This window comes from Schistocerca serialis, chromosome 7 (assembly GCF_023864345.2).
Source record: "Schistocerca serialis cubense isolate TAMUIC-IGC-003099 chromosome 7, iqSchSeri2.2, whole genome shotgun sequence".
Taxonomy (NCBI): Eukaryota; Metazoa; Arthropoda; class Insecta; order Orthoptera; family Acrididae; genus Schistocerca; species Schistocerca serialis.
This window is the reverse complement of record NC_064644.1, coordinates 128,409,025-128,432,969: the sequence shown is the minus strand read 5'-3', so window position 1 is coordinate 128,432,969 and position 23,945 is coordinate 128,409,025. Positions and strand designations below refer to the sequence as shown.

The 23,945-nt window shown below is 42.0% G+C and overlaps 1 protein-coding gene across 1 annotated transcript in view; it reads right to left on the bottom strand.

Moving 5' to 3' along the window:
* LOC126412615 (gamma-aminobutyric acid receptor subunit alpha-6-like) overlaps window positions 1-23,945 on the bottom strand; it is a 127,711-nt gene that overhangs the window by 37,137 nt on the left and 66,629 nt on the right. Inside the window, exons 5-8 of the mRNA XM_050082282.1 lie at window positions 23,188-23,270; window positions 19,067-19,204; window positions 9,322-9,474; window positions 3,462-3,652 (exon numbers count right to left, since the gene is read on the bottom strand). Coding sequence (XP_049938239.1) covers window positions 3,462-3,652; window positions 9,322-9,474; window positions 19,067-19,204; window positions 23,188-23,270 — 565 coding nt within the window. The remainder of the gene's footprint in view (window positions 1-3,461; window positions 3,653-9,321; window positions 9,475-19,066; window positions 19,205-23,187; window positions 23,271-23,945) is intronic.

The following is a 23,945-nucleotide window of genomic DNA, read 5'->3' as shown; positions in this document are numbered from 1 at the left end:
GACCTCAGATGTTAAGCCCCATAGTGCTCAGAGTCATTTGAACCATTTTTTGAAATACAATACTAGTGCGACTCGTTCTTGGGTACTGCTTGAGTGTTTGAGATCCCCACCAAGTCGGATTAAAGTAAGACATCTAAGCAATTCTGAGGCGTACTGCTACATTTGTTACCGGTAGGTTCAGTCAGCACGCAGGTATTTTGGAGATGCTTCGGGAACTCAAACGGATTCCCGGGAGATAAAACTGACAAAAAATTTAGAGAACCGGAATTTGAAGCTGACTGCAGAACGACCCTACTGCCTCCAACGTACATTTCACCTAAGGACCACAAACGTATGGGAAATTAGGATTAATACGGAGGCATTATACAATCGTTTTTCCCTCGCTCTATTTGCGAAGGAAAATGACTAGTAGTGATAGGACGTACCCTTCGCCATGAGCCGGACAGAGATTTGCAGAGTATGTATGTAGGTGCATATGTAGAGCACAGTGTCACAATAACGCTGACCAGTGAACGTACTGTGTTCAAAGATTCGGAGGTCAGTACGCCCAAGCAACACCTGGACAACAAAACCGATCACGTTTGACAATGCAGCACGTACCCTCGTATGGCGAAAGGCGGCACGTAGCACACCCAGCAATATTGTAGACCGTGATCGTTTTGATGGTCCACGTGTTGTGGTGTGGAGAGCAATAATGTTGTATGGGCGCCCTGATCTCCAAATCTTTGAACCGGAAAACTCGCCGGTTACATTACAGATACTTCTTCCCCTTGTACTTCTCTTCAGAGGTGCGTTCAGTCGTAGCATCAGTTTTGTTGACGGCAATGTGCGACCGCATCGAGCAGTGCAGGACAAAGAGTTCTTGGAACGCGATGAGGTTCGTGTGGAACGCGTTATGAAAGGTATTGCAGAACGTCCACATGTGCCAACAACCATGCAGCATTTGTCAACCACGCTTGTGGAGGAACGGAACGCCTGCAAGAACTCTTTATCGACCTTCTGGGCAGTACGGGAGAACTTAGCAGAGCATGCGGTGCCGCCTGTGGTAATCACACACTCTATTAAGAATCATGCACTGCCTTTTGTAACGTCCAGTGGACCATCATTAATCGCTATGATTTCAGTGTAATTATTATCTTTGAACAAAAGTGTCGTTGCTGTTCGTCTTACTGCGTATTTCTTCAATTTACCTTCTATACAATACTGCAGCAGTTCTTTCTCTGTGGTCTCCAAGTTTCATCGATCTGTGCTACTTGGTAGTGACACATCATGCGAAAATTACTTTCTCATCCTTTAGCGCTAATGGAAAGAGTTCTCAAGAAGAAACGTTTATAATTTTCTTGTAAGGTTAGGGTTCACTTTTGCCTTCTATTATTTTTTATTCATTAAATCTGATCAAACTGTGGCCTTCTGAGACACCTACTGCATCGGATCAAGGCTTTACTCACATCTGTTTCATTCAGTTGCTTAAAGACTGACAATAATTATCACGCGATGCATAATAATAAAATGATGTCAATAAAATTGATAATGTTTCTAAAACAAGTTTTTAATTGATCTAATTTCATTTGGAATAATATTACTCACTAAAATTAAGAACACTGTAGAAACTGCTGAAAATAATAATAATAATATTTACAACAAGAAATGTATATCTAGAAAAACAAAACTAAAACACTACACCACAGTGGTACGACCAGAATGTTTATATGGATCTGAATGCCTAACGATGAACTATAAAATGGACAAACTAGAGGTACTGGAAAGAAGAATTATTAGAAAAATAATGGGTGCAATAAAAGCTGCAGATGGTTGGAAAATAAGAAGTAATGAGGAGATCTACAAAAATATAGAGAAAATATCTGAAGTAATGGCCAAACGAAGATTAACCTTTTTTGAACATCTCTACCGAATGGATGGAAATAGACTAACAAAGCAAATACTCCTATATTTCTGGAAGAAGAAATCGACAATAGCATGGATTACAGAAGTAAGAAAAGATCTTGAAAGAAACAACATCAAAGAATCAGAAATAGCAGAAAGAAACCGTTTTAAAAACAAAATACTAAATTTGGAAGGCTTTCAAAGCAGAAGAAATAAAAAATCGGGAACAACATGGACAGAAGAAAAGAAGGGACTTCATGGGGAGAAAATGAGGGAATACTGGAAAAATAGGAAATAACAACAAAGGAAGAAGAGGAACTGAAGTTGTTAACGTGATCCTAGTTGGTCAATACGATTGTAAATAATAATAATAATAATAATAATAATAATAATAATAATAAGAGAGAGCTTACGGATTAACTAAAAACATTTACAACAAAAAGTGCATCTCTTGGAATGCCAAAATAAAGCACTACACTGCTGTGGTAAAAATAAAAGAGCCTGTATGCCAGCGAGTGCCTCTCAACGAAATGCAAGGCGGAAAAGTAGGAGATACTAGAAAGAAGAATGTTACGGGAAATGATGGGTCCAACCCAGGTTGAAACTGCCTGGAAACTTCGGAGCAACATTGAAATCTACAAAAAGGTGGAGAAAATCTCCGAGACCATGAAAATGAGAAGGTTATCATATCTAGGACACCTGTACAGAATGGACAAAACCAGACTACCGAAAAGGATGTTCGACTACCTGCGGAAAAAGAAGACAACAACGACATGGATTAAGGAAGCTCGTAAAGATCTCGAAAGGTTCAACATTCAGAAAGTTCAGATGTTAAATAGGACCATGATTCAAAATTTGGAAGGATTTCAAGTCGAAAGAACTAAGAAGACTGGAAGAGCCTGGACGGATGAACAGAAGCCACAGCACAGCATCAATATGAAGGGGAACTGGACAAAGAGGAAACTTCAGACAAAGAAGAAATGAAATTGTAGCGTGATCCTAAGTGGTCAGTTCGCAAATAAATAATAATAATAACATTGATAATAGAGCATACAAAACGTATATATGGGTGTAAAACAGTGTACTTTCACGGCATGCAGAGGTCTGAGGAAGAGAAATTTAGACAGACTGCACCAACTGGAGGCTTTGGGAAATGAGGAAAGTGTGGTGGGAGGAAAGGGTAACTATAATGGGATAAGGGATGCGTACAGAACGAAGGCAGACACTATTGCTGTTTGAGTACATATGTCGTTAGCTATTTTTTAAAGGTGCAGTTGTTAGTTGTTTCTCTGATGTAGTGAAGGAGGTCCTTTCAGAGTCTGGGTACACAGAGAAGGCTGTGAGTGATGAAGTGGGACAGAAGGGATTTACTCTAATGGTAACGAATTTTTCTGTTGTGTTGTTCAGACAAGAGCGTTAAGGCTGAGGACTTGTGTGAATATAATATTAAGGACTTCATTATTTTTTTAACCATGATTACTGTGAATTTCGTTAAAACAAGTAAGTACTCTGAAGCCTTAATAAAAATCCCAAATGCTGAAGGGAGCGTCTGCAAGTTGCTTCAGTTGCCAGCACACCTTCTGGCTGCGAGTGGCGTCCAGCTGCGTCTTGTCGATGAAGTTTATGGCGGCGTACTCTATGACGACGGCGAAGACGAAGGAGAAGCACAGGATGACGAAGTAGTCTAGCGCCGTGGCGTACGAGACGCGCGGCATCTGCGCGCGACCTCCGAACCCCATGTTGGCCATCGACAGCACCGTCATCACACCTGCCACACACGCAGAAAATGGTACTGTACTGTCTTCGTGATAAAATGATAGACTTACGCACTTTTATTTTTTCGACCTTTTTTTTTTTTTTTTTTTTGACGCAGCGGAAACCGCTTGCAGTCCGAAGATGACCACAGGCGAAACCTGTAATGACACCGCGTGATTGTGTCGAACAAATATAGAAATAAAAGAACACACATCATCCTCGCTGAGATGTTTATCAATACTTACTACCAGCATTTTCCAGGAGAACCTCGTCAAATTGGAGTGTAATGTTATTAATCAGTCTGTCACGTTAACGTGGATAAAAATGATCTCCAGGAGGTCTCGAATAGAAACAATTAGTCATTTTTACAGAAAAATGCCTGTAAATGGCCAGCCTATAGACATTTCAATACGATTTCAATTTTTATACATACGGGGTATATCAAAATCTTTGCGACAAATGTCCCTAAGGGTGATTGATCAAATGATAGGGAACAACTTTTGTTGGAGACAAATGTATGCTGACACTTCCAGCGATTTTAGGTGTCGTTTAAGACATGTTATGCCCCTGAGAAGCATTAGTGTGTAGGAAAGAGGTTCCCAACCTGGGGGTAGTTGCCCCCTGAGCGGTAGAATGAAATTTTCTGAGGGTTAAAAACTAAACTATTCAATTCTATTTCAGTCAAGAAACTAAATTATTTTCAAAAGATTGTTACTATTAACAGAATTTTGTAAGCCTAATACTGATTATATACGTTATCAATAATTACTTATTCTCAGTTAGTAGCATTAATGCAGTGGAGGTTACAGGTTCCTCACATAGTCCACTCACTACACACATGTGTTGTGGTTTGTCTCGTTCATCGCTGATGATAAATGTGAGACATATACGTAATAAAAGCTAAATATCTCAAGAAATTGTGCTCTCCAAGTTATAGATAGTACCTGCAGTAATCTAGAAATTGCTGCATTTCTCGCTTCGATACAGATAAATCTATTAATTGACAGCACGACACTGCAGTAACAACATAAAGGCAATTTTAATACTGTACCCAGTTTTATTATTATTATTATAGCTATTATTAAAGTATATAAAGATGGTATCTGTTTTTTCGGAACTTGTGATAAATAATCATTGCTTAGCAACATTATTTTATAAATGATATGCAGAATTATTGTTTAGAACAAGATTTGGAAATGTGTGCCAAAGAATTGTCTCTGAATAACTCCCATATATCAGTAGTTAAAATCTGCAGAGCACCTTCAGCGAAATTAACTCTCTTCTTGAAGAAGTTAGATGCTCTCCTAATATACATATTCAAACATAAAATAAATGTGATACTCCTTGGGGACTTCAGTGTAAACTTTCTAACAAATTCCAAAGACAGATCAGACCCAGAAAATCTAATGTCCACATATCATCTTGCTTCTGTCCTTAGCTTCCCTACTGGAATAACTTCCTGTACAAGCACACTGTCGATAAAATATTTATAGACCAGGCCAAAATAGGCGATACTACTACCAGGCAAATCCTAAATGGTCTCTCTGACCATGACAGGCAAAGACTCACTATAAATAGTGCAAGTATCTATGAGAATGACAGTGGCCCCAATTGGAAAATAGCTAGGACAATTAATGATGAAACAACCCAGACATTTAAATCACATGTCAAAGCCACATACTGAAGACCTGTGTATAATTTAGAAAAAGTCAGTTCCAAAGTACAGTCTTTTCAGTAACGAAGTCGCACTGATATTTGGAAGTACCTTCATATATATATAAAAGACCCAAACCACAAAACATACCAAAATGCCCTGGATAACCACTGGTATAAGGAAACGAGAGCTGTACATCGCCACAAAAGATTCAGACAACCACAACCAGCTAAATCACTATAAAAATACTGTAAAATACTAAGTAAAGTTATTCAGAAGTCAAAAAGTTTGTTATCTGTGCTGCAAAATTAATAAATCTAGTAACAAAATCAAAACAGTATGGGCATTAATAAAGAGTGATATTGGTGCAAACTGCCCCAGCAGGTCACAAAACATTGTTCTCAGTAATGAAGGAAGGCAAGTGCAAAATCAAGAGACCCTGGCAAAAATTTTTAATGAGCACTTTTTAAGTGTTGCTGAGAAAACATGATACAATGTCTCGTTAGAAGAGGCCTTAAAAAGATTGAAAGATCATTTCCAAAATTCCATAGAGCAGATAGGTATAGCTCCTATAGTAGTAGAGGAAGTAAGAAAAGCCATTATTTCTTTAAAAATCAAAAACTCAACTGGTGTCGACACCATCTCCAGCAAACTGCTAAAAGCCTGCTGCAATCAGTTCAGTGAAGTCCTAGCTCATATATTCAATGGCTCTCTGAAACAAGGTATCTTCCTTGACAGGATGAGGTAAGCTATAGTAAGCCTCCCTACAAAAAAAAAAAGAAAGGCGATGCCTCAGATGTTACAAACTACCGTCCTGTCTCTCTTTTGACTATGTTTTCTAAGGTACTCGAAAAATTAATATATGTCACGATAGTTAGTCACCTAAAAAAACTTCACAATAATTAGTAAAAACAAGAAGACATTGCCTGCAGGCATATTTTGCGTTCTGTCTAAGGCCTTCGACTGCGTCAGTCATACTATAATTATAGAGAAAACATGCCACTAAGGACTCTGTGGACAAATGGACAACTGGCTCTAATCCTATCTACAGGGCACACAACAGAAGTAGTGATAGATTGAACCACTATGCAGGTAGGAGGGGTAGAGTCCGATGAGGGAACATTAAATTATGAGTTCCACAAGGTTCTGTCCTTGGTTAGTTGCTGTTTCTCATATGTGTCAATGGCCTACCTTTGTCCTAAAAGCAACTTTACAATGTTTGCAGAGGAGAGAAGAACTGTGATAGACAATAAGACATCCCATGACCTAGAATTAAATGCTAACCATTTACTTGATGACATTCTGAATTGGTTCACAGTAAATTCTCTGTCATTAAACCTCAGCAAAACCAATTAAATTCAATTCCATTCTGGTCTCAAAAACCCACAGGAGATAAACATTGGGTATGAGAGCCAACAGGTACAGAAAGTAGATTGTTTGAACTTCTTCGGCATACATATAGATAACAGACTTAACTGGGAACACCACATCCACCATACCCTGAAAAGTCTTAGTTCAGCAACATTTGCCATCTGGACAATCACCAAAACTGGAGACATCGATGTCTCAACATCTGCATACTGTGGCTACTTCCATTCACTTGTGTGCTATGGAATAATCTTCTGGGGCCATTCACCACTGCCGAAAAAGTCTTTACAAGTCAGAAAAAGGCTATCTGAATTTTGTGTGGAGTGTCTCCAAGAACCTCGTGTCGCAAACTTTTTAAGCAAATAGGAATACTAACCACTACTGCTTCACAATATCTCTTGTCAATCATGACATTCATGCTTCAGAATACTCCTCAGTATGAAACGAATGAAACATACTATTATCATAACACAAGAAGGAAATGTGACATGCACTGTGACCTGAAAAATTTGTCTCTGATGCAAAAAGGTGTAAAATACATAAGCACAAAAATCTTCAATGCACTTCCAAGTAATATTAATTGTCTACGAGGTAATAATTTACTATTTAAAAGTAAGCTAAAGGAGTTCTTGCTTGAAAAAAGTTTCTGTTCTCTGTAAGAATTCTATAGCAGAGACAGCTAAGATTATTTACCATATATTATTGTGTATTCCTGATTCAATATATCTAGATGCTTTAAATAGATTAATTGATGATCTGTAAGTCAAGAAGACGGTCACTTTTACTATGTAAGAAACTGTTTAGATAAGATCTGAAAATTCTATCTTAACCTCTGTTTGTGAGAGTAATTAGAACTTACTGATTGTGTTGTTTATTAGTATTTTCAATTTGTATTGTTAATCTTTGTTTATTGTCCTGATGGAAACAAATGTCTACAGAATACGTATTACAATCAAAATAAAATAATAAATAATTAGTCTTCATAACACACAAACGGGACTCTTTCCGTCCAATCAATTAAAAACATCGAGTCTGACTATGACACCGAACGATGCTTTTAACCTCTGACGTACTGTCATCTGGGCAATGAGTAGCTGATGATCCTCGCGTCTAGCGAGTAAAACAGGTAATAGTGAAGCAAATTGTGCGCCGCCTGTGCCTGTTTTATATGAATAATACTTAAAATTGTCGTTGTGTGCCCGGCCGACGACACGTGCAATATTTTTTCTTTAATCCATTGAACAACCACCTATAATAATCAAAAGGCATTGGGAGGTACTTTCAACGAAGCGTGTTTATAGTATGATCGCATTTCCGGTTGCGCCGACAGGACGCCTGTTTGGCGATCGTAGATAGCATTCAAAGAATCCTACAAGCTACAACGAAAATCAGACCAGAGGTTTTAAGGGTATGTACCATACGTACATGACGTAGTCAGTGGCACCATCGATGGTTCTCTGAGTAACTACAGATTGGCGTTTTTTTTCACAATTTTGGGAAAAAATATTTTTTGGGAGAACATTGAGGGGAGACGGAAACCTTGGGGAAATTTTTGGGGAAGATAATTTCGGTACCGGGGAAACTGGAGAAGCATTTTAGCTGCCTAGCCGAACTAGTAGTGCCATGTCCGCTATTCAGTTGAAACAGCACATACTTAGCTTTCTAGATATTCACTAGTTGTTACTATTTCTTCATCTCAGTGCTTGGGTAGCTCAGATGGTAGAGCACTTGCCCGCGAAAGGCAAAGGTCCCGAGTTCGAGTCTCGGTCCGTCGCACAGTTTTAATGTGGCAGGAAATTTCATATCAGCGCACACTCCGCTGCAGAGTGAAAATCTCATTCTGAAATTTTACCTATATCTTCTGAAATTTTTAAGCTCCATCTTCTGAGAAAGATGTTCGGGCTTGGTAATACTGAGCGAGGGCAGTCGTTGTTTATGTTTTGCATGGGACGTTCGTATGTAGTATGAAGAGTTTGTAGATTTGATAAAATACGAATTTGGAAGTTTTCCGTAGGCTGTTATGGCAATAATGAGTGATTAATTAATCGGTGTATTCGCCAAGGGTGAGCGATTTACATAGGAAATGAATGAACAAATAAGTATTGCAATTCTTAGTGATTAGCATGCGTTGGCTAGCTATATTGTTACCTCAACAGTTTACGTACTAAGGTTACCGAGAACTTTATAACGTGATTGTTTAATTGGTAAGAGTAATGCATCAATGGCAAACTTCAGTGTGAAAGGAGAACTAAATTTAACTGCTAATACGAGCATAATTGTATATAGCCATTATTAGGAAGTGTGTTGCTTAGGAACTCAATAAATGAAGCAGATGGTATGAACTGTTATCCATTCAAAGTAACATTTACACTTAAATTTAATAACTGATGACTTTAAAACTCGTAAAGAAAAGAGAGACGCTTTAGTTTTAGACAACACGGTCAGGTTTCGTACAAAATGTGTTCTCTCTGTTAATTAAGAATCAGTCAAATCTAGCGGACGGTTGGTTACATGCTATCACTCGAATACATGCGAAGCTCCCTGTGGCTAAACAACCTAGCAATCAACGTCACCTGCTTGGGGACCGCAGTGCGAACCATCGAGTAACCTTAAACAGATCTTACTGCTTGTGACACGGGCTGTGGTGCGCCGACACTCACCCATAGCGACGCGGCCGGGCACGTCGTCCGGGTCTATCCAGAAGGCGACCCAGGAGCAGCACACGATGAGTCCGCAGGGCAGGAACACCTGCAGCATGTAGTAGCCCGTGCGCCGCTTCATGCTGAACACGCACCGCAGCACCGAGTACTCGTCTGCAACAGCACACTACTCTTGTATGCAGTCACATTTCTTATTACTGCCTCAACTCTCAACCACCGACAGGTAGTCGCGATCTGTAAATGTCCGTTTGAATAACATGATAAAGAAACTTTTGAATAAAGTGATACTGCAACTACCATTTCCACTCTGAGCTGGCAATGGAAATTCTGCCACAACGGTAAGATCTCAATAATTACACTTGTGAGTTCAGTGTAGGTAGACTGACGCACCTAAGTAGCCTTTCTGATCTTATGTTTTCGCTCCATTTCATGTCGTTTCGCAATGTTACGCCTAAATAATAGATCGACGTGACACACACACACACACACACACACACACACACATACACATACACATACACACTTTGTTCTGGAAGCTGCGAATAGCGCATGGGGAAAAAGATTACTGGTATAGCCCGGTCGACGAATATCAAAAGCTGTCGGCTATAAAAAAACATTCGTGCAGTCGCAAGTTTTTGTACAGTTGTATAAAGGAGTGCCATGAACAATACATCTAAAATCCTGATCGGTGAGATATGAGGTCTGTAAAGGTCATTTTTTTTTTGTTTTTCTTTAATATCTCGAGAACCGCTTCATCTAACGAAAATGTTTTCCAGTACAAAGTTGAAGTACATTAAATGTCCTACAAAATAAAGATCCTATTCACATTCTCTCTAGGACTAATAGTTAAGGCGTTGTAGGAGATGGAAGAAATTGCATCTTATTTAAAAAACGAGCAGGAAATTCCACATTCTCTCTACTGCAATATGTCAGAAAAACTAGTTACACCGACTCTTCCTTATACTGGCGACACAGTGCGAGACACTCGAAAGTGGGAGGGGGGATGGGTTATTTTCCACAACGTGTGTTATCATCATCATCATTTATTGCACATACACCGGCCATTTAGACCCATGGCATACAATAACATAATTGATTAACATATCAAGTCCACGAATCGTGACAAAATAGTTGTAACACCACAGAAATTTATCACGTATGTTTGCCCGTTAACTTCTGTCTTGATCATCTTCAGTGCTAACTATTGGATATGCTTCTTCCAGGATCGCTAGGTTCCTGACTCTCCACCTCGTTCGCGGACGACCTCTTGGACGTCTACCAGTTGGCTGGTGTAGAAATATTCTGTTAGGGAGAGTGCCCTCCACTAGTAGAACATGTTCTGCCCGCTGCAGTCTTTTTCTTGCAATCATGCTCCCAGTATCAGCTTTCTTAAACCACCGATACAGATCTTCGTTGTGCCTTCTATCCCATCTTGCAGTTTCTGCATTGTATACCAGGCCATAAATTTTCCTTAAAATCTTCCTCTCAAACACACGAATGCACTCTTCCATTGTCTGTGTACTTGCTCATGTCTCACAACAACACAACACAGTCGGTCACACTAGCGACATCCGGCTGACGCTTATTATTCTTCGTCGAATTTCCTTCTCTGTCTCACTTTTATTCGACAATATTGATCCCAGCTGCTTAATTTTTCAGCTCTTTCAAAATTGTGACCTTCTATACTGATGGCGTCCATGTCATTTTGTCCACAGGAGACTACCATATATTTTGATTTCTCATCGTTGACCAGCAACCCTAGTTTTCTCGCTTGTAGCATAAATCGTGAGGTATCTGCTGCCACCTCATTTATAATCTCGCTCACAATCTGTAAATGCAAGAACTGCATCACCTCCAACCACCTCCCTCACACTATTGCATCCAACTGCACGTCTCACCTTTTCCAGCGCTGTCTTGAACAGAGCTGGTGAGAGACGATCACCCTGTCTCAACCGACTCTTAACTGTGAAGGGTGCCGACAATTTACTTGCCACAATTGATTGGCAACATGATCCGTTGTAACAAGCTGGAATCACCCGAACGCACTTTACTGGTATGCTGAACTCCTGCATTATCTTCCACAGAGCGATTGGATTAATGCCGTCGTATGCCCGCCGGATATCAATGAATATAAGATGTAGGTCTTTATTGAGTTCGTAATACTTCTCTATCATTTGCCTCAATGTGAAGATGTGGTCGGTGGTTGGACGTCCAGGGGTAAGTCGACACTGGTATGTGCCTACAATTCCTCCGAGCAATGGTTTTAAATGGGTCAAATGGCTCTGAGCACTATGGGACTCAACTGCAGTGGTCATCAGTCCCCTAGAACTTAGAACTACTGAAACCTAACTAACCTAAGGACATCACACACATCCATGCCCGAGGCAGGCTTCGAACCTGCGACCGTAGCGGTCGTGCGGTTCCAGACTGTAGTGCCCAGAACCGCTCGGCCAGCAATGGTTTTAGTCGACTTAGTATTAGAGTGGTGTACACTCTATATCCTATCTCCAGCAGAGAGATCCCTCGATAATTATGTACTTTTGTCACATCAGTTTTTGTAAAAACGGGGCACACGATTGCCTTTTTCCAATCCGTGGGGTTCTCCTCTGTTGACCAAATTTCGGCCATAAGCTGTCTGAGTCCTTCTATTACCACTTCCTCCCGTACCGAAACAAATCTGCACTGGAAGATATTTCGACAAAGTACCAGAGCATGAAGGTCGGGTAGAAACAGAAGAACTGGAGAGATTAGAAGGGATAGAAGAAGAGGTTCTTGAACCAGCATCGGACGAGATAAAAACCATCCTGGATGTCCATAAAAAAACTGTAAGTTGTGTTAACACTGCATTGTGCTATCGACAGAGGATGTCAAATTGATCCCATATTTTTAGATTTCCAGAAGGCATTCGACACCGTTCCTCATAAGTGTCTTCTTACCAAAGTGCGTGCCTGCGGAGTCTCGCCTCAGTTGTGCGCCTGGCTGGATTCGTGATTTCCTGTCATAAAGGCCACAGTTCGTAGTAATAGACGGAAAGTCATCGAGTAAAACAGAAGTAATATCCGGCGTTCCCCAACGAAGTGTTATAGACCCTCTAATGTTCCTGATCTATATTAACGGCATAGGAGACAATCTGAGTAGCCCTCTTAGATTGTTTGCGGATGATACTGTCATTAACTGTCATGTAAAGTCGTCAGCTGACCAAAACGAGTTGCAAAATCATTTAGATAAATATCGGTATGCTGCGAAAAGTGGCAATTGACCATGAATAAAGGAAATCGTGAAGTTATTCACATGAGTACTAAAAGAAATCCGCTAAATTTCGATTGCAAGATAATTCATACAAATATGAAGGCTGTAAATTCAACTAAATACGTGGGGATTACAATTACAAATAACCTAAATTGGAACGATCACATAGATAATATTGTGAGTAGAGCAAACCAAAGACCGCGATTCACTGGCAGAACACTTAGAAGGTGCAACAGGTCTACTAAAGAGACTGCTTACACCACGCTTGTCCGCCATATTCTGGAGTATTGCTGTGCGGTGTGGGATCCGCATCAGGTGGGACTGACGGTTGACATCGAAAAAGTACAAAGAAGGGCAGCTCGTTTTGTATTACCGCGAAATATTGGAGATAGTGCCGCAGACATGACGCGTGAAATGGAGTGGCAATCATTAAAACAAGGGCGTTTTTCGTAGCGACGGGATCTTTTCATGAAATTTCAATCACCAGTTTTCTCCTCCGATTGCGAAAACATTCTGTTGGCACCCACCTACGTAGGAAAAAATGATCATCACGATAAAATAAGAGAAATCAGGGCCCGCACAGAAAAATTTAAGTGCTCGTTTTTCCCACGTGCCGTTCGAGGGTGGAACGATAGAGAGACAGCTTGAAGGTGGTTCTTTGAACCCTCTGCCAGGCACTTTATTGTGAATAGCAGAGTAATATCGTAGATGTAGATGGAGATGCAGATGAATACAGAGATGAGTTGGAGTAATACAAACGCAAGAAAAGCATGTAGATAGATTCTATGTTCTTGTGTATGTTATCATGATATGATTCTTGTATTTTGAGAAATACCATTTGTCAACCTGGATGATTTGAAAATGGGTCCCGACCCGAAACTAGTCATCAAGTAAATAAAACTGGAATTTGCAACTTTGTCTGTTTTTCCGTTGTACTGATTAACACAAAGTGGCGCCCTGCAATTACTCCAGCATGCTGGAAGTTCGAAATCAACATTGTCGAAAACATATCGGCAGCACGCTACACATGGAGCAGGCTCTTCAGTGTGGTAGACAGCTGACTGCCTCAGCTGCTGAGCTTTTTTCCATAAGAGCCCATTTAACAACTGCTAGTAGATATTCAGTTAATAAACTGAAAATAACTACACTGTATGAACGCCAGCTCAGTGAAGTTGTTTTGTCTACTCACTTGAAACAAATGGAAAGGAAATGATAGGTAGGTATAGTCTGTCTTTAAACTGAAAAGTGAGCGGCGCTCTCGTGGGGAGAGTTGCTTCTCTGGGAAGAACACTACAGCTGCCGTACAGGAGGGCTAAGAATCAATTTCCCTCGAGCATTGCGAAACAGTGGGAAAAGATTTACGTAGATGCTGTCACTACGCTTTCCTTGTCATTGTGTTATTAGTTACTCACATCTGTGTTCAATGTAGTTTAACCCACGTCGTAGTAAATAAACACCCTCCCCTTCGCTCCCTCAGGGGTTCAAATGGCTTTAAGCACTATGGGAATTAACATCTGAGGTCATCAATCCCCTAGACTTCGAACTATGTAAACCTATCTAACCTAAGGACATCAGACACATCCGTGCCCAAGGCAGGATTCGAACCTGCGACCGCAGCAGTCGCGTGGTTCCGGACTGAAGCGCCTAGAACCGCTCGGCCACAGCGGGCGGCTCCCGCAGGAATGTCTGCCCACTGCGTCGCCAGTGATTCATAAGGCGAGCTGCGTAGGGGTCGTTGAAACTTTGTGAAATACCCTGTAGTTGTTTTTTGTGACGTACTGCAGTAGAGACAATGGGTAATTGCCCGCTAGCACTTCATTTTGCATGCTTACGTATGAGATAAGTGCATGACCACAATCCAGCGTTCTACCACCTCCACACTTCTTTCCTCCACGCCCGCCTTTTCACGCTGGTACATACCCAGAACACAATTTATTCCTAAATATGGTTCTACTGTACTTAGATGTGTCACAAACTTTTTAATATTTATTTTTAGCCAACTTCCTTTAGTATTAAATGTCACTTTCATATCATTAAAACACCAATCTTAAGACGTTAAACATATTCACAATTGCGAATACGGATAATCCTCAGCTGTAGAACGGAATGACGACAATGAAAATTTCTGCCGGACCGGGACTCGAACACGCATTACCCACTTATGACGAGCGATCAACTAACAATTTTTTTTTAATAGACGCTACCCCTTTTTATGGTAAAGAGTAGAGTGGTCGGTTCTGAGCTGGTGGAGACAGGGTGGACAGGGGTCGAAACCCGAGGCCTGGCCACGAGGTCTCCCCCCTCCCATCTCTGAATCACTCCCCTCTAGTTCTTTTTTTTTTACCGGGAACAGGATAAGTAAGCAAAATATCTTTATTTGTATAATCATAAATACAACAGAAATACCATCCTTCCAGCGGAATTAACACGAGACATTACACTCGTACAAGGCGAGCAATCATTCAGCTATCTGAGCACGACTCACAGCCACTCCCAAACTTCCGTATGTCGTCAAGCACTCATCTACGACCTGTACTCGTACATCTATTATGTATATTCTTGTACAGACAAGACCTTTTTATTTAAAAATTACTTGCCTGGTGTCGGAGGATAAATATTATAATGCTGTGCCTGTGTCATTATGAATTACGATGCAAAGTTCCTTTGGGTGTCCAAAGGAACTTTGCATCGTAATTAAGAATGTCACAGGCACTGCAATATCATATTTATCTGCCGACACCGGCAAGTGACTCAAAAAGTCTCACCTATACAAGAATACACATAATGGATGTACGACTACAGGTCGTAGATGCATGCTTGACGACATATGGAAGTTTGGGGTGGCTGTGAGTCGTGCACAGATAGCCAAAGCGTAAGTTAACAGCTCGTGATAAGCGAATAATCTGGCCCAGCACAAATATTCATTATCGTCATTCCATTCTACAGCTGAGGGCTGACCATATTCGCAACTGCGAATATGTTTAATGTATTTCATAACGGCTGTAGTCGTCGCAGTATCTGTTCCTTTGAACATGCATGCAGGTCCAAAGCAACTTTGCATTGTAATTCAAAATAACAAAGGTACTGCAATTTTGTACTGCTTTTAATGATCTGCTGTTTTTCCATACTCTGCAAGGCAGAAACCATTAGTCCTAGAGAAAAATGAATACTCCCTTTTTTGCAGGAAATTTCAGGTTGTGTAATTTTGTGCTGCTATTTCCCCTAGAAACCGTGATTTTAGAAATATACAAGAAAGACACCCCACATGCTCACGCCCTACCGGTCAGGATTTTTAGTACGTTATTGATTACAATCTCCCCTACCGCTGTACAAAAATTTGCGACTACAACGAATTTTTCCCCTAATTTTCCTACGTTGACTGAACTACAGTGCATTTCCCCAATTTTACCTCCACGTTCTTTTCGTGAGATTTAAGTAGGAGGAAGAGAAATGGGGTTTACACTGTGAAGCCGTTGTTTCGTTATGCGATTGTTTTTCGTCAATTTGAAACTTGATTGTTGCAGACAGTTATTTGCATGTTGTTAAGAGCTCGTGTTAGCCATTTTAAAGGCTAATAAGAATAGAGCGTCAAGTGGAGAAAAATAACACTTCCGAAAGTTTTTACTCTTCTATCGGATGGACCAGAGGAAACGCATGTTTTTTAAACTGCCAATAGTCCGAGATGAGTGGGGGTGTTGACCTTGTGCGATCCTTGGCAGACAGCTTAGATAATGCTGTTTCAGTCGCTGTGGAGCATTTGAGTACAGAGTACCGTGTGTTCGCGGTCGAGCAGTTCTTTAGAAACAATGTTCTGTAGTCACAGATCAACGTTTTTTTCATCAAAAGTTTAATGTCGGATGTCAAGATGCAATCCCAGATCGAGACATTATACTCCGATGGGTTGCGAAGTACTAGATCTGTGATGGAATAGAAACCACCCGGTCTTCCCCACTCAGTCAGAACTCCAGAAAACGCAGAGAGAACGAGACCAGCAGTTCTTGCTGTCGGAAGCGATCGGTAAGCTACGGGCAGTACCGCTGGATATGTCACGTTTGATGATCTCAAAGTTCACCTGTACAAAATAGTGATTGCCCAGCAGCTAAGTGAAACGGATTTTGTGCAGTGCAGAGAATTTTGTGGCATTATGGATGCTTTTCTTATGGAAGATGCAGATGGTCCAGTATTTTTGAGTGATGAAGCAAATTTTTATCTGGATGGTTGTTGTTATGTACAGAATTGTCGGTACAGGGAGTCGGAGAACCTATATGAACCACACAAAAAACACAGCTCAAAATAACAATGTGGTGCGGTACCTCCAACACAGGGACTGTTGGACCTTACTTTTTTTGAAGTGGGAAGAACCGCAGTTTGTGATATCAGCGCACTACGTAGTAATGTTAAACAACTTTATTCATCCAGAATTTGAAAGGCATCGAATGAACATGAGACAAATATGGTTCCAGCAAGATGTTGCCACAATCACATAGGGAGAGTATCCATGGAAGTGTTTCCACAAATGTTCCCAGGCCATATCACTTCACGATATGGTGATATTTCCTGGCCCCCAGACGCACCCGACCTATCGATCTGTGATTTCTTTTTGTGGGGCCACTTCAAATTAACTGTGTACGTGAACAAGCACTGCATAAGCGATGACGTCAATGTTTCCATTCAACAGGAAATTGAAGCTGAAATGTTGGAGAGAGCAGTGTGTAACTTTCAAGAGAGGATACAAATTTGTGTCCAGCAAGACGAATGTCACCTCAACATCATTCTCCGAACATAATTAAGGAATGTGGACTTCAAGAATGCAATAAAACTACTATTACTGAATGCAATTTTTAAAAAATAAAACCAGGCATAAATTATTCAGTGGTGAAAAACGTGCATTTCCTCTGTTCCATCCTCTAGTTTAATAGAGGACCTAATGCTGCAGATACCTGGAGAAGAATTTATGGTGCGTACAGGAGGGAGGAATTTGGTGAATGGACAGCACAGAAATGATTTTCTCGTTTCTGTCTTGTGTGATGAACCACGCCATGCAAGATCTCTTTTTTAATGAAAGCCTCCTAAATCAGTTGGTTCACAACAATTGCAGCTAAACGACACAGGAATTGGCACAAATTACAGAATTCACCACACAGCCATTGTGCGCCACTTGTATTCGTGGGTAAGGTGCAAATACTGGGTAAATGGGTACCATACTTAAGCGACACCTGCAAAAATTAGCAGTTAACCATGTGTTCGTCTTTGCGGCCAGTTATCGTTTTGCTTGTCATAAGTACACATCGTCCTTGGGAACATTCTTACAGGTTGTGGGGCCAGGTATGTGAACTAATGACACACTGTTGCTATTGAAAACCAAAAGGCATGTTAAACCAGTGTTGTTAGCGCCATAAAACGCAATAACTTATGCAGCAACTCAATACATCAGCTGACTCTTCTAGTAACGTACCAAACCCTCTTGCGTTTCTCATTGGAGCTGGATGGGGACCCCCATGATGGTTACACGGTTACTAAACGAATCTCTGACGGAATGCGACGCTCTTCTTTGAAGCTTCTCTATTTTCCTCTATAAATATAGCATAATAAGGATACCAGATTGAAAAGGAAGAAGGAAGATTAAGGTTTTGAAGTTCTGTCGACAATAGGGTCATTAGGGACAGAGCATAAACGCGAATAAGTTCCTTTCAAAGGAACCGCCGCGCAATTTTCCTGAAGCTATTTAAGGAAAGCTCGGAAAAGCTAAATCTGAATGGTGGGACTCGGATTTGAAGTCGACCTCCTGAATGTGTGTGCAGTGTGCTAGTCACTGCGCAACCTCGCTCGTTGATGACAGACTGAAGAGCTATACTGAAGTATCGATTTAACGAGGATTTAGAGCTACTTCATACACGGGTCAGGGGTGTACTCAATCGATGGATCACATATGCGCGACCACATCGAAAAGCACAGATGGAGTTCTTGGAAGAAGAGGATATTCGACGAATTGACTGGCCTGCTCCTTCCCCGACTTAAACAGCATGGAGTATGTGTGGGCCGCTTTGGAGAGACGTGTCCCAGCACTTCCACATGCGGCAACGACCGTCCAGCAGTTGTCAAGTCGCACTGGTGGAGAAATGGAACCACAAGATCACCTCACCAACGTGATGATCACACATCCTATTAAAAACCATGTCCCGCCTTTTGTAATGTCTAGGGAGTCATGACAAATCACGGTGACTTCAGTGTAATTATTGTCTTTGAATAAAAGTGTGATTTACATTCGTCTCTTTGCGTATTACTTTCAGTTGCCTTTGGTAGTACACTGTAGTAGTTCTTGGAGTTATGTTTCTTGACAGACACATGATGTGAAAGCTATTCCCGTCCTTAAGTTTTGCTTACCAGTGTATGATTGTCAGCAAGAGGCATTTTCAGAAGGGAAAGAAATGCCATGCGACAGAAGTGAAGTCGGCAGTACAGAAGCACAAAGGTGTGAAGCGCGGCGCGTGCTCACCGTCGCCGAAAAAGACGCTGATGTTCTCCTTGGTGGTGACGCGCACCAGGTCGTACTGGGCCAGCTCGACGCCCTCCGCCACGACGCTGGAGCTGCCGCCCAGCCAGCGGTACACCAAGTCCGACGACCGGTAGCCGTCTGCAACACACGTACAGCCCGCCCTCACCGTCTCAGCCCACCGAGAGGCCCGGGCCTGCAGCCTGGGCTAGCACAGGCGTCTGCGGCGTGCCAGTCAGACAGCAGGATATTTACCTCAAACATAAACTTATTCAGAGTACAACATAAATTAGTTGGCATCTGACGATTAAAGTATAACGTTGCGACGTTCTCACAACAGACTAGCGTCTTCAGGTAGATTCCGTAGGAATAGAAAAACTCTTTAAATCCTCGCGTACAAAAATCTGAAATTCACAGATCTATTCTGCCTGTAATGGGTACCTGTTTATGATGTACCACATTGGTGTAGAGGAAGTCGAGACGAACAGTTTGATCTAGGGTACTTCTTGGGAAATCAACACAAACTCGCCTACAGAACCTACGTACACTGAGGTGACAAAAATAATTTTATAGCTATATACACATAGAGATGGCGGTAGTATCGCGTACAAAAGGTATAAAAGGGTAGTCCATTGGGGAGCTGTCTCTCTGCCCCCAGCCCATTGCCGCACCTCCATCTCAACACCCTCCGCCTCCTTTCCCAACGCAACTTCCACCATCTACCCCTCCCGGATGATGAGCTTCGCCCTGACATCTACCCTTCCTACCAACTCTAACTCCACCTTCCTCCTGCCTCCTCCTCAGGGCTCCCTCTCCTCCCCCTCCCTTCTCCTGAGCAGCTTTCTCCTCCTACACCCCCTCCCTCTCCCGTGCTCCCCTTCAGTGTCTCTGCACTCTCTCCTGCCTTGTCTTCCCTCTTCATCTCCTGCCCCACCTGACTCCTGCCTCTTGGTGCATCCCCTGACGCCCCTACTCTTTTTATCCCGCCCCCTCCCCTGCTGCCCCTTGCTCTCCCCTCCTTTTCCATCCTCGCAGGCTTCTTCCTCGGCAGGTCCCACCTGGTAGTTTTATTCTTCATTGTGTGTGCTCCAAGTGGGTTCAAAATGTGTTGTTCTGGATTGTTTTCAATACTGTGACCAACTTTTAACCTGTGTGTGTGACTTCAGTGTCTTTTTTGTGTTCTATGACTCGCCAACTGTGTTTTTTAACTTTATGTCGACTTTTTTAATTGTCCCCCCATGAACGTCTCCCTGTCAGTGTATTTTTGCCTCCATTATCTCCGCTTACTCTGTTTTATGTCCCCCATTTTTATCGCCTTATATGTAACATTTTATTCTTGTATTAGTTGTCATGTCACTCGGTTGAAGAGCGGCAGATAATGTCGCTAACAGCCATCCCCTGCCCATATGGGCAGGGGAATGAAATCACAATAAAGGAGAAAAAGGGAGCAGTCAGTTATACTCAGTTGATTCATAAGAAAAAGTTTCCGACGTGTTTATAGCCGCACGACAGGAATTAACAGACTTTGAATGCGGAATGGTGGTTCGAGCTAGACACATGGGACCCTCCATTTCGGAAATCATTAGGGAATTCAGTATTCCGAGATCCACAGTGTCGAGAGTGTGCCGAGAAAACCACATTTCAGGCTTTATCTCTCACCACGGACAACACAGTGGCTGACGGATTTCACTTAACGATCGAAAGCAGCGGCGTTTACGTAGAGTTCTCGGTGCTAACAGACAAGCAACACTGCGTGAAATAACCGCAGAAATCAATGTGGGACGTACAACGAACGCATCCGTTAGGACAGTGCGGCGAAGTTTGGCGTTAACGGGCTATACCAGCAAACGACCGACTTGAGTATCTTTGCTAACAGCACGACGTCACCTGCAGCGCCTCTTCTGCGCACTTGGCCATATCGGTTGGATCCTTGACGACTGGAAAACCATGGCCTGGTCGGCGGAGACCCGATTTCATTTTGCAAGATCTGATGATACGGCTCGAATGTGGTGTACCCAAGCTGTCAAAAAAATGGTTCAAATGGCTGGCTCTAAGCACTATGGGACTTAACATCTGAGGTCATCAGTTCCCTAGATTTAGAACTACTTAAACCTAACTAACCTAAGGACATTACACACATCCAGGCCCGACGCAGGATTCGAACCTGCGACTTTAGCAGCAGCGTGGTTTCGGACTGAAGCGTCTAGAATCGCTCGGCCACAGCGGCCGGCCCCAAGTTGTCAACGAGGCACTGTGCAAGCTACGACTTCTGGCAAAACCGTATCCCAGTATACAATTAATTCACATTATATTCCCCAAAAAACAGGTCTTATTCATTTATTTCTCTGGGACCAATAGTCTTGACGCAGACAGGGAGAGAATACTGAAAATTTCGTGCATCATGCAAGTGCAGTAATTTAGTTGGTTTTTGTAGGCCAATTTGTAGTGGTGTCTCGACCTGATAGATCTCACGTGTCTCGTATCAAATTGTTCGTCTCTACTTCCTCTACACCACTGTAGCACATTGTTAATAATTATCGTTCACGCTGTATAGTGTCTACGCATGGGAAAAATTTTAATTTTAATCAGAGCCAAAGTTACGTTCTTTCTTGGTACAAATGACTTTTTGCGTCCATGAAAGTTTCGTACTTGAGAAATGGCAGGCACATTGCTTAGCACAGCAGAAGTAGCAACATACTGGGAACGAACTGACAGTGGCACGCTTCCACTGGTGTACTCCTGGCAAGAACAGTCCAGCCTGCTCGCTGTTCAATGCCAACTAATGTAAACAGGAGTATGGACCCCTTATGTCTCATCACACTTTCATTCACAAGTTGCGTTTTGCGAATTCAGTTATTAAAGAGAGCCTTCCGTGATATGCAACGAGTCGAGTTATACAGCAGCAGGCAGCAGCTCCCTTTACTGGCTACCTCTATAAACTGCACTAACAACAGTTTATGACTAGTGCTAGTCTACTCATTATTATGAGAATTACTTCTAAAGTAGAAACTTCCAGGGAGATTAAAACTGTGTTCCATTCTTGGACTCAAACCCTTGCATGTCAGTCCGCAGCTCGTGGTCGTGCGGTAGCGTTCTCGCTTCCCACGCCTGGGTTCCCGGGTTCGATTCCCGGCGGGGTCAGGGATTTTCTCTGCCTCGTGATGACTGGGTGTTGTGTGCTGTCCTTAGGTTAGTTACGTTTAAGTAGTTCTAAGTTCTAGGGGACTGATGACCATAGATGTTAAGTCCGATAGCGCTCAGAGCCATTTGAACCTTGCATGTCACCAGCAACACTCTTGCTGAGGGAAGTTTCAAAAAAATGTTATTGGATGTTAAGACCCATCGGTCAGTGACAACACAACTTCAATTCGTCTGTTGCCAGGATGAGAGGATACTCATGGGAAAATTGGTGAGACATGAAACTTGGGTCATACAGCGCGTGAGACCACAGAACGCTCGCTTCCATTCAAAAGACCACTGAAAACTGATGAAAGCTTTCCGGAGACTGTTCAACAGTGTGCCTACTGTGGCAGCATTTGGAATGGAACATCTATAATAGTTTGTTTTATCAGTTTTGTCTCAAGTACCCTGAGCCTTGCCGGTCCAGGCTTGTAAATATAATTGTGTTGGCCTCATCCCTTCTTTCCCCATATGACCAAAGTATTCTACCAAAGGCTAAAAAAATGAGCACTTTTGCACTTTGCAACAGAGTCCTGTTGTCTGTGGCAATGTGAAAAGGGTTGCGTAATAGGTCATCTTTACTGCTTTTAGCCCAACAAATTTGATGGATGGGTCTATACTTTAGCAATTGCTTCAGGAACCTTTGAAATATTGCTGGGGAGCCTACTACGCTAAACGGCTACTATGCAAATGGCACTGGTAAATACCTACCTCTGCAGCCGAAGCCCATCTTAAGGCATGTCCAATACTTTTACGAAATTTGTAGTGCTCATAGACGGGTATGAATATAAGACATTATTATAACTTAGACTGTCTGAAACAAGGTTTCAGTAAGAACTGACACTACTTTATGAGTGTGGAGAACGGCAGGACAGCAGGACAGTTTGGGCTGTCGGTGAAATTGAGCGCCACTGAGTAGTAATGTAGTGTGAAAAACCACTCACAGCTTCCAATGACCAACGGGCAAGCTTGCGAGTCCAGTGGGAACTTGCGAAGATGCATGGGACATCGAGCCTGGATTGTCAGCCTGCAAACATACAAAAAACAAGCATGAGTTTCGTTACACAGGTACACAAATGAAAGCTAATGCCATCTGCAATGAAGAAAGACATTGTCTGATCTGAGGACTATCGGTATCACAGGTCAGGACCGGTTATCTTATAAAACATACCAACCGACCCAGACGGTGGCTTTCTTCACTACCGTAACAGATGGTCACGGTTCACTGAGACATTACGTCTTCAGTTGATTAATTATACCTTTCAGTAAAAAATCGAGATTTGTTTTCTACGTGTTGTCACGGTCGCGGCTGCCTAAAAGAGTTCGCTACTTCTGAAGAGGCACTTGTTAGGTTAGTGGCTCAGTTAACTGATATAACAAGCGCATCTGGAATTGAGGGCTCCTGCGTACAACAACGGCCGTCCTCCAAAAAATGAGTCCATTATCTTACCACTATAGCTCCTCCACATTTTGTTTCTCACTGATTTCCTGAAATTACTTAAATCAAATGCTGGGATATTTCCTTTGAAGCGGACGCGGCTAAATTTCTTCTCCATAGTTTCCTAATACGAGACAGTGCTGCGCCTCTGATGACCATATCGTCGACGGGACGCTAAATCCTAATCTTCTTTCCTTATTCTTTCCACTAGTGTGCAGAAGAAAGTCTTGATGAGAAGCAATTCTTTCAGAAATCTGCTATGTC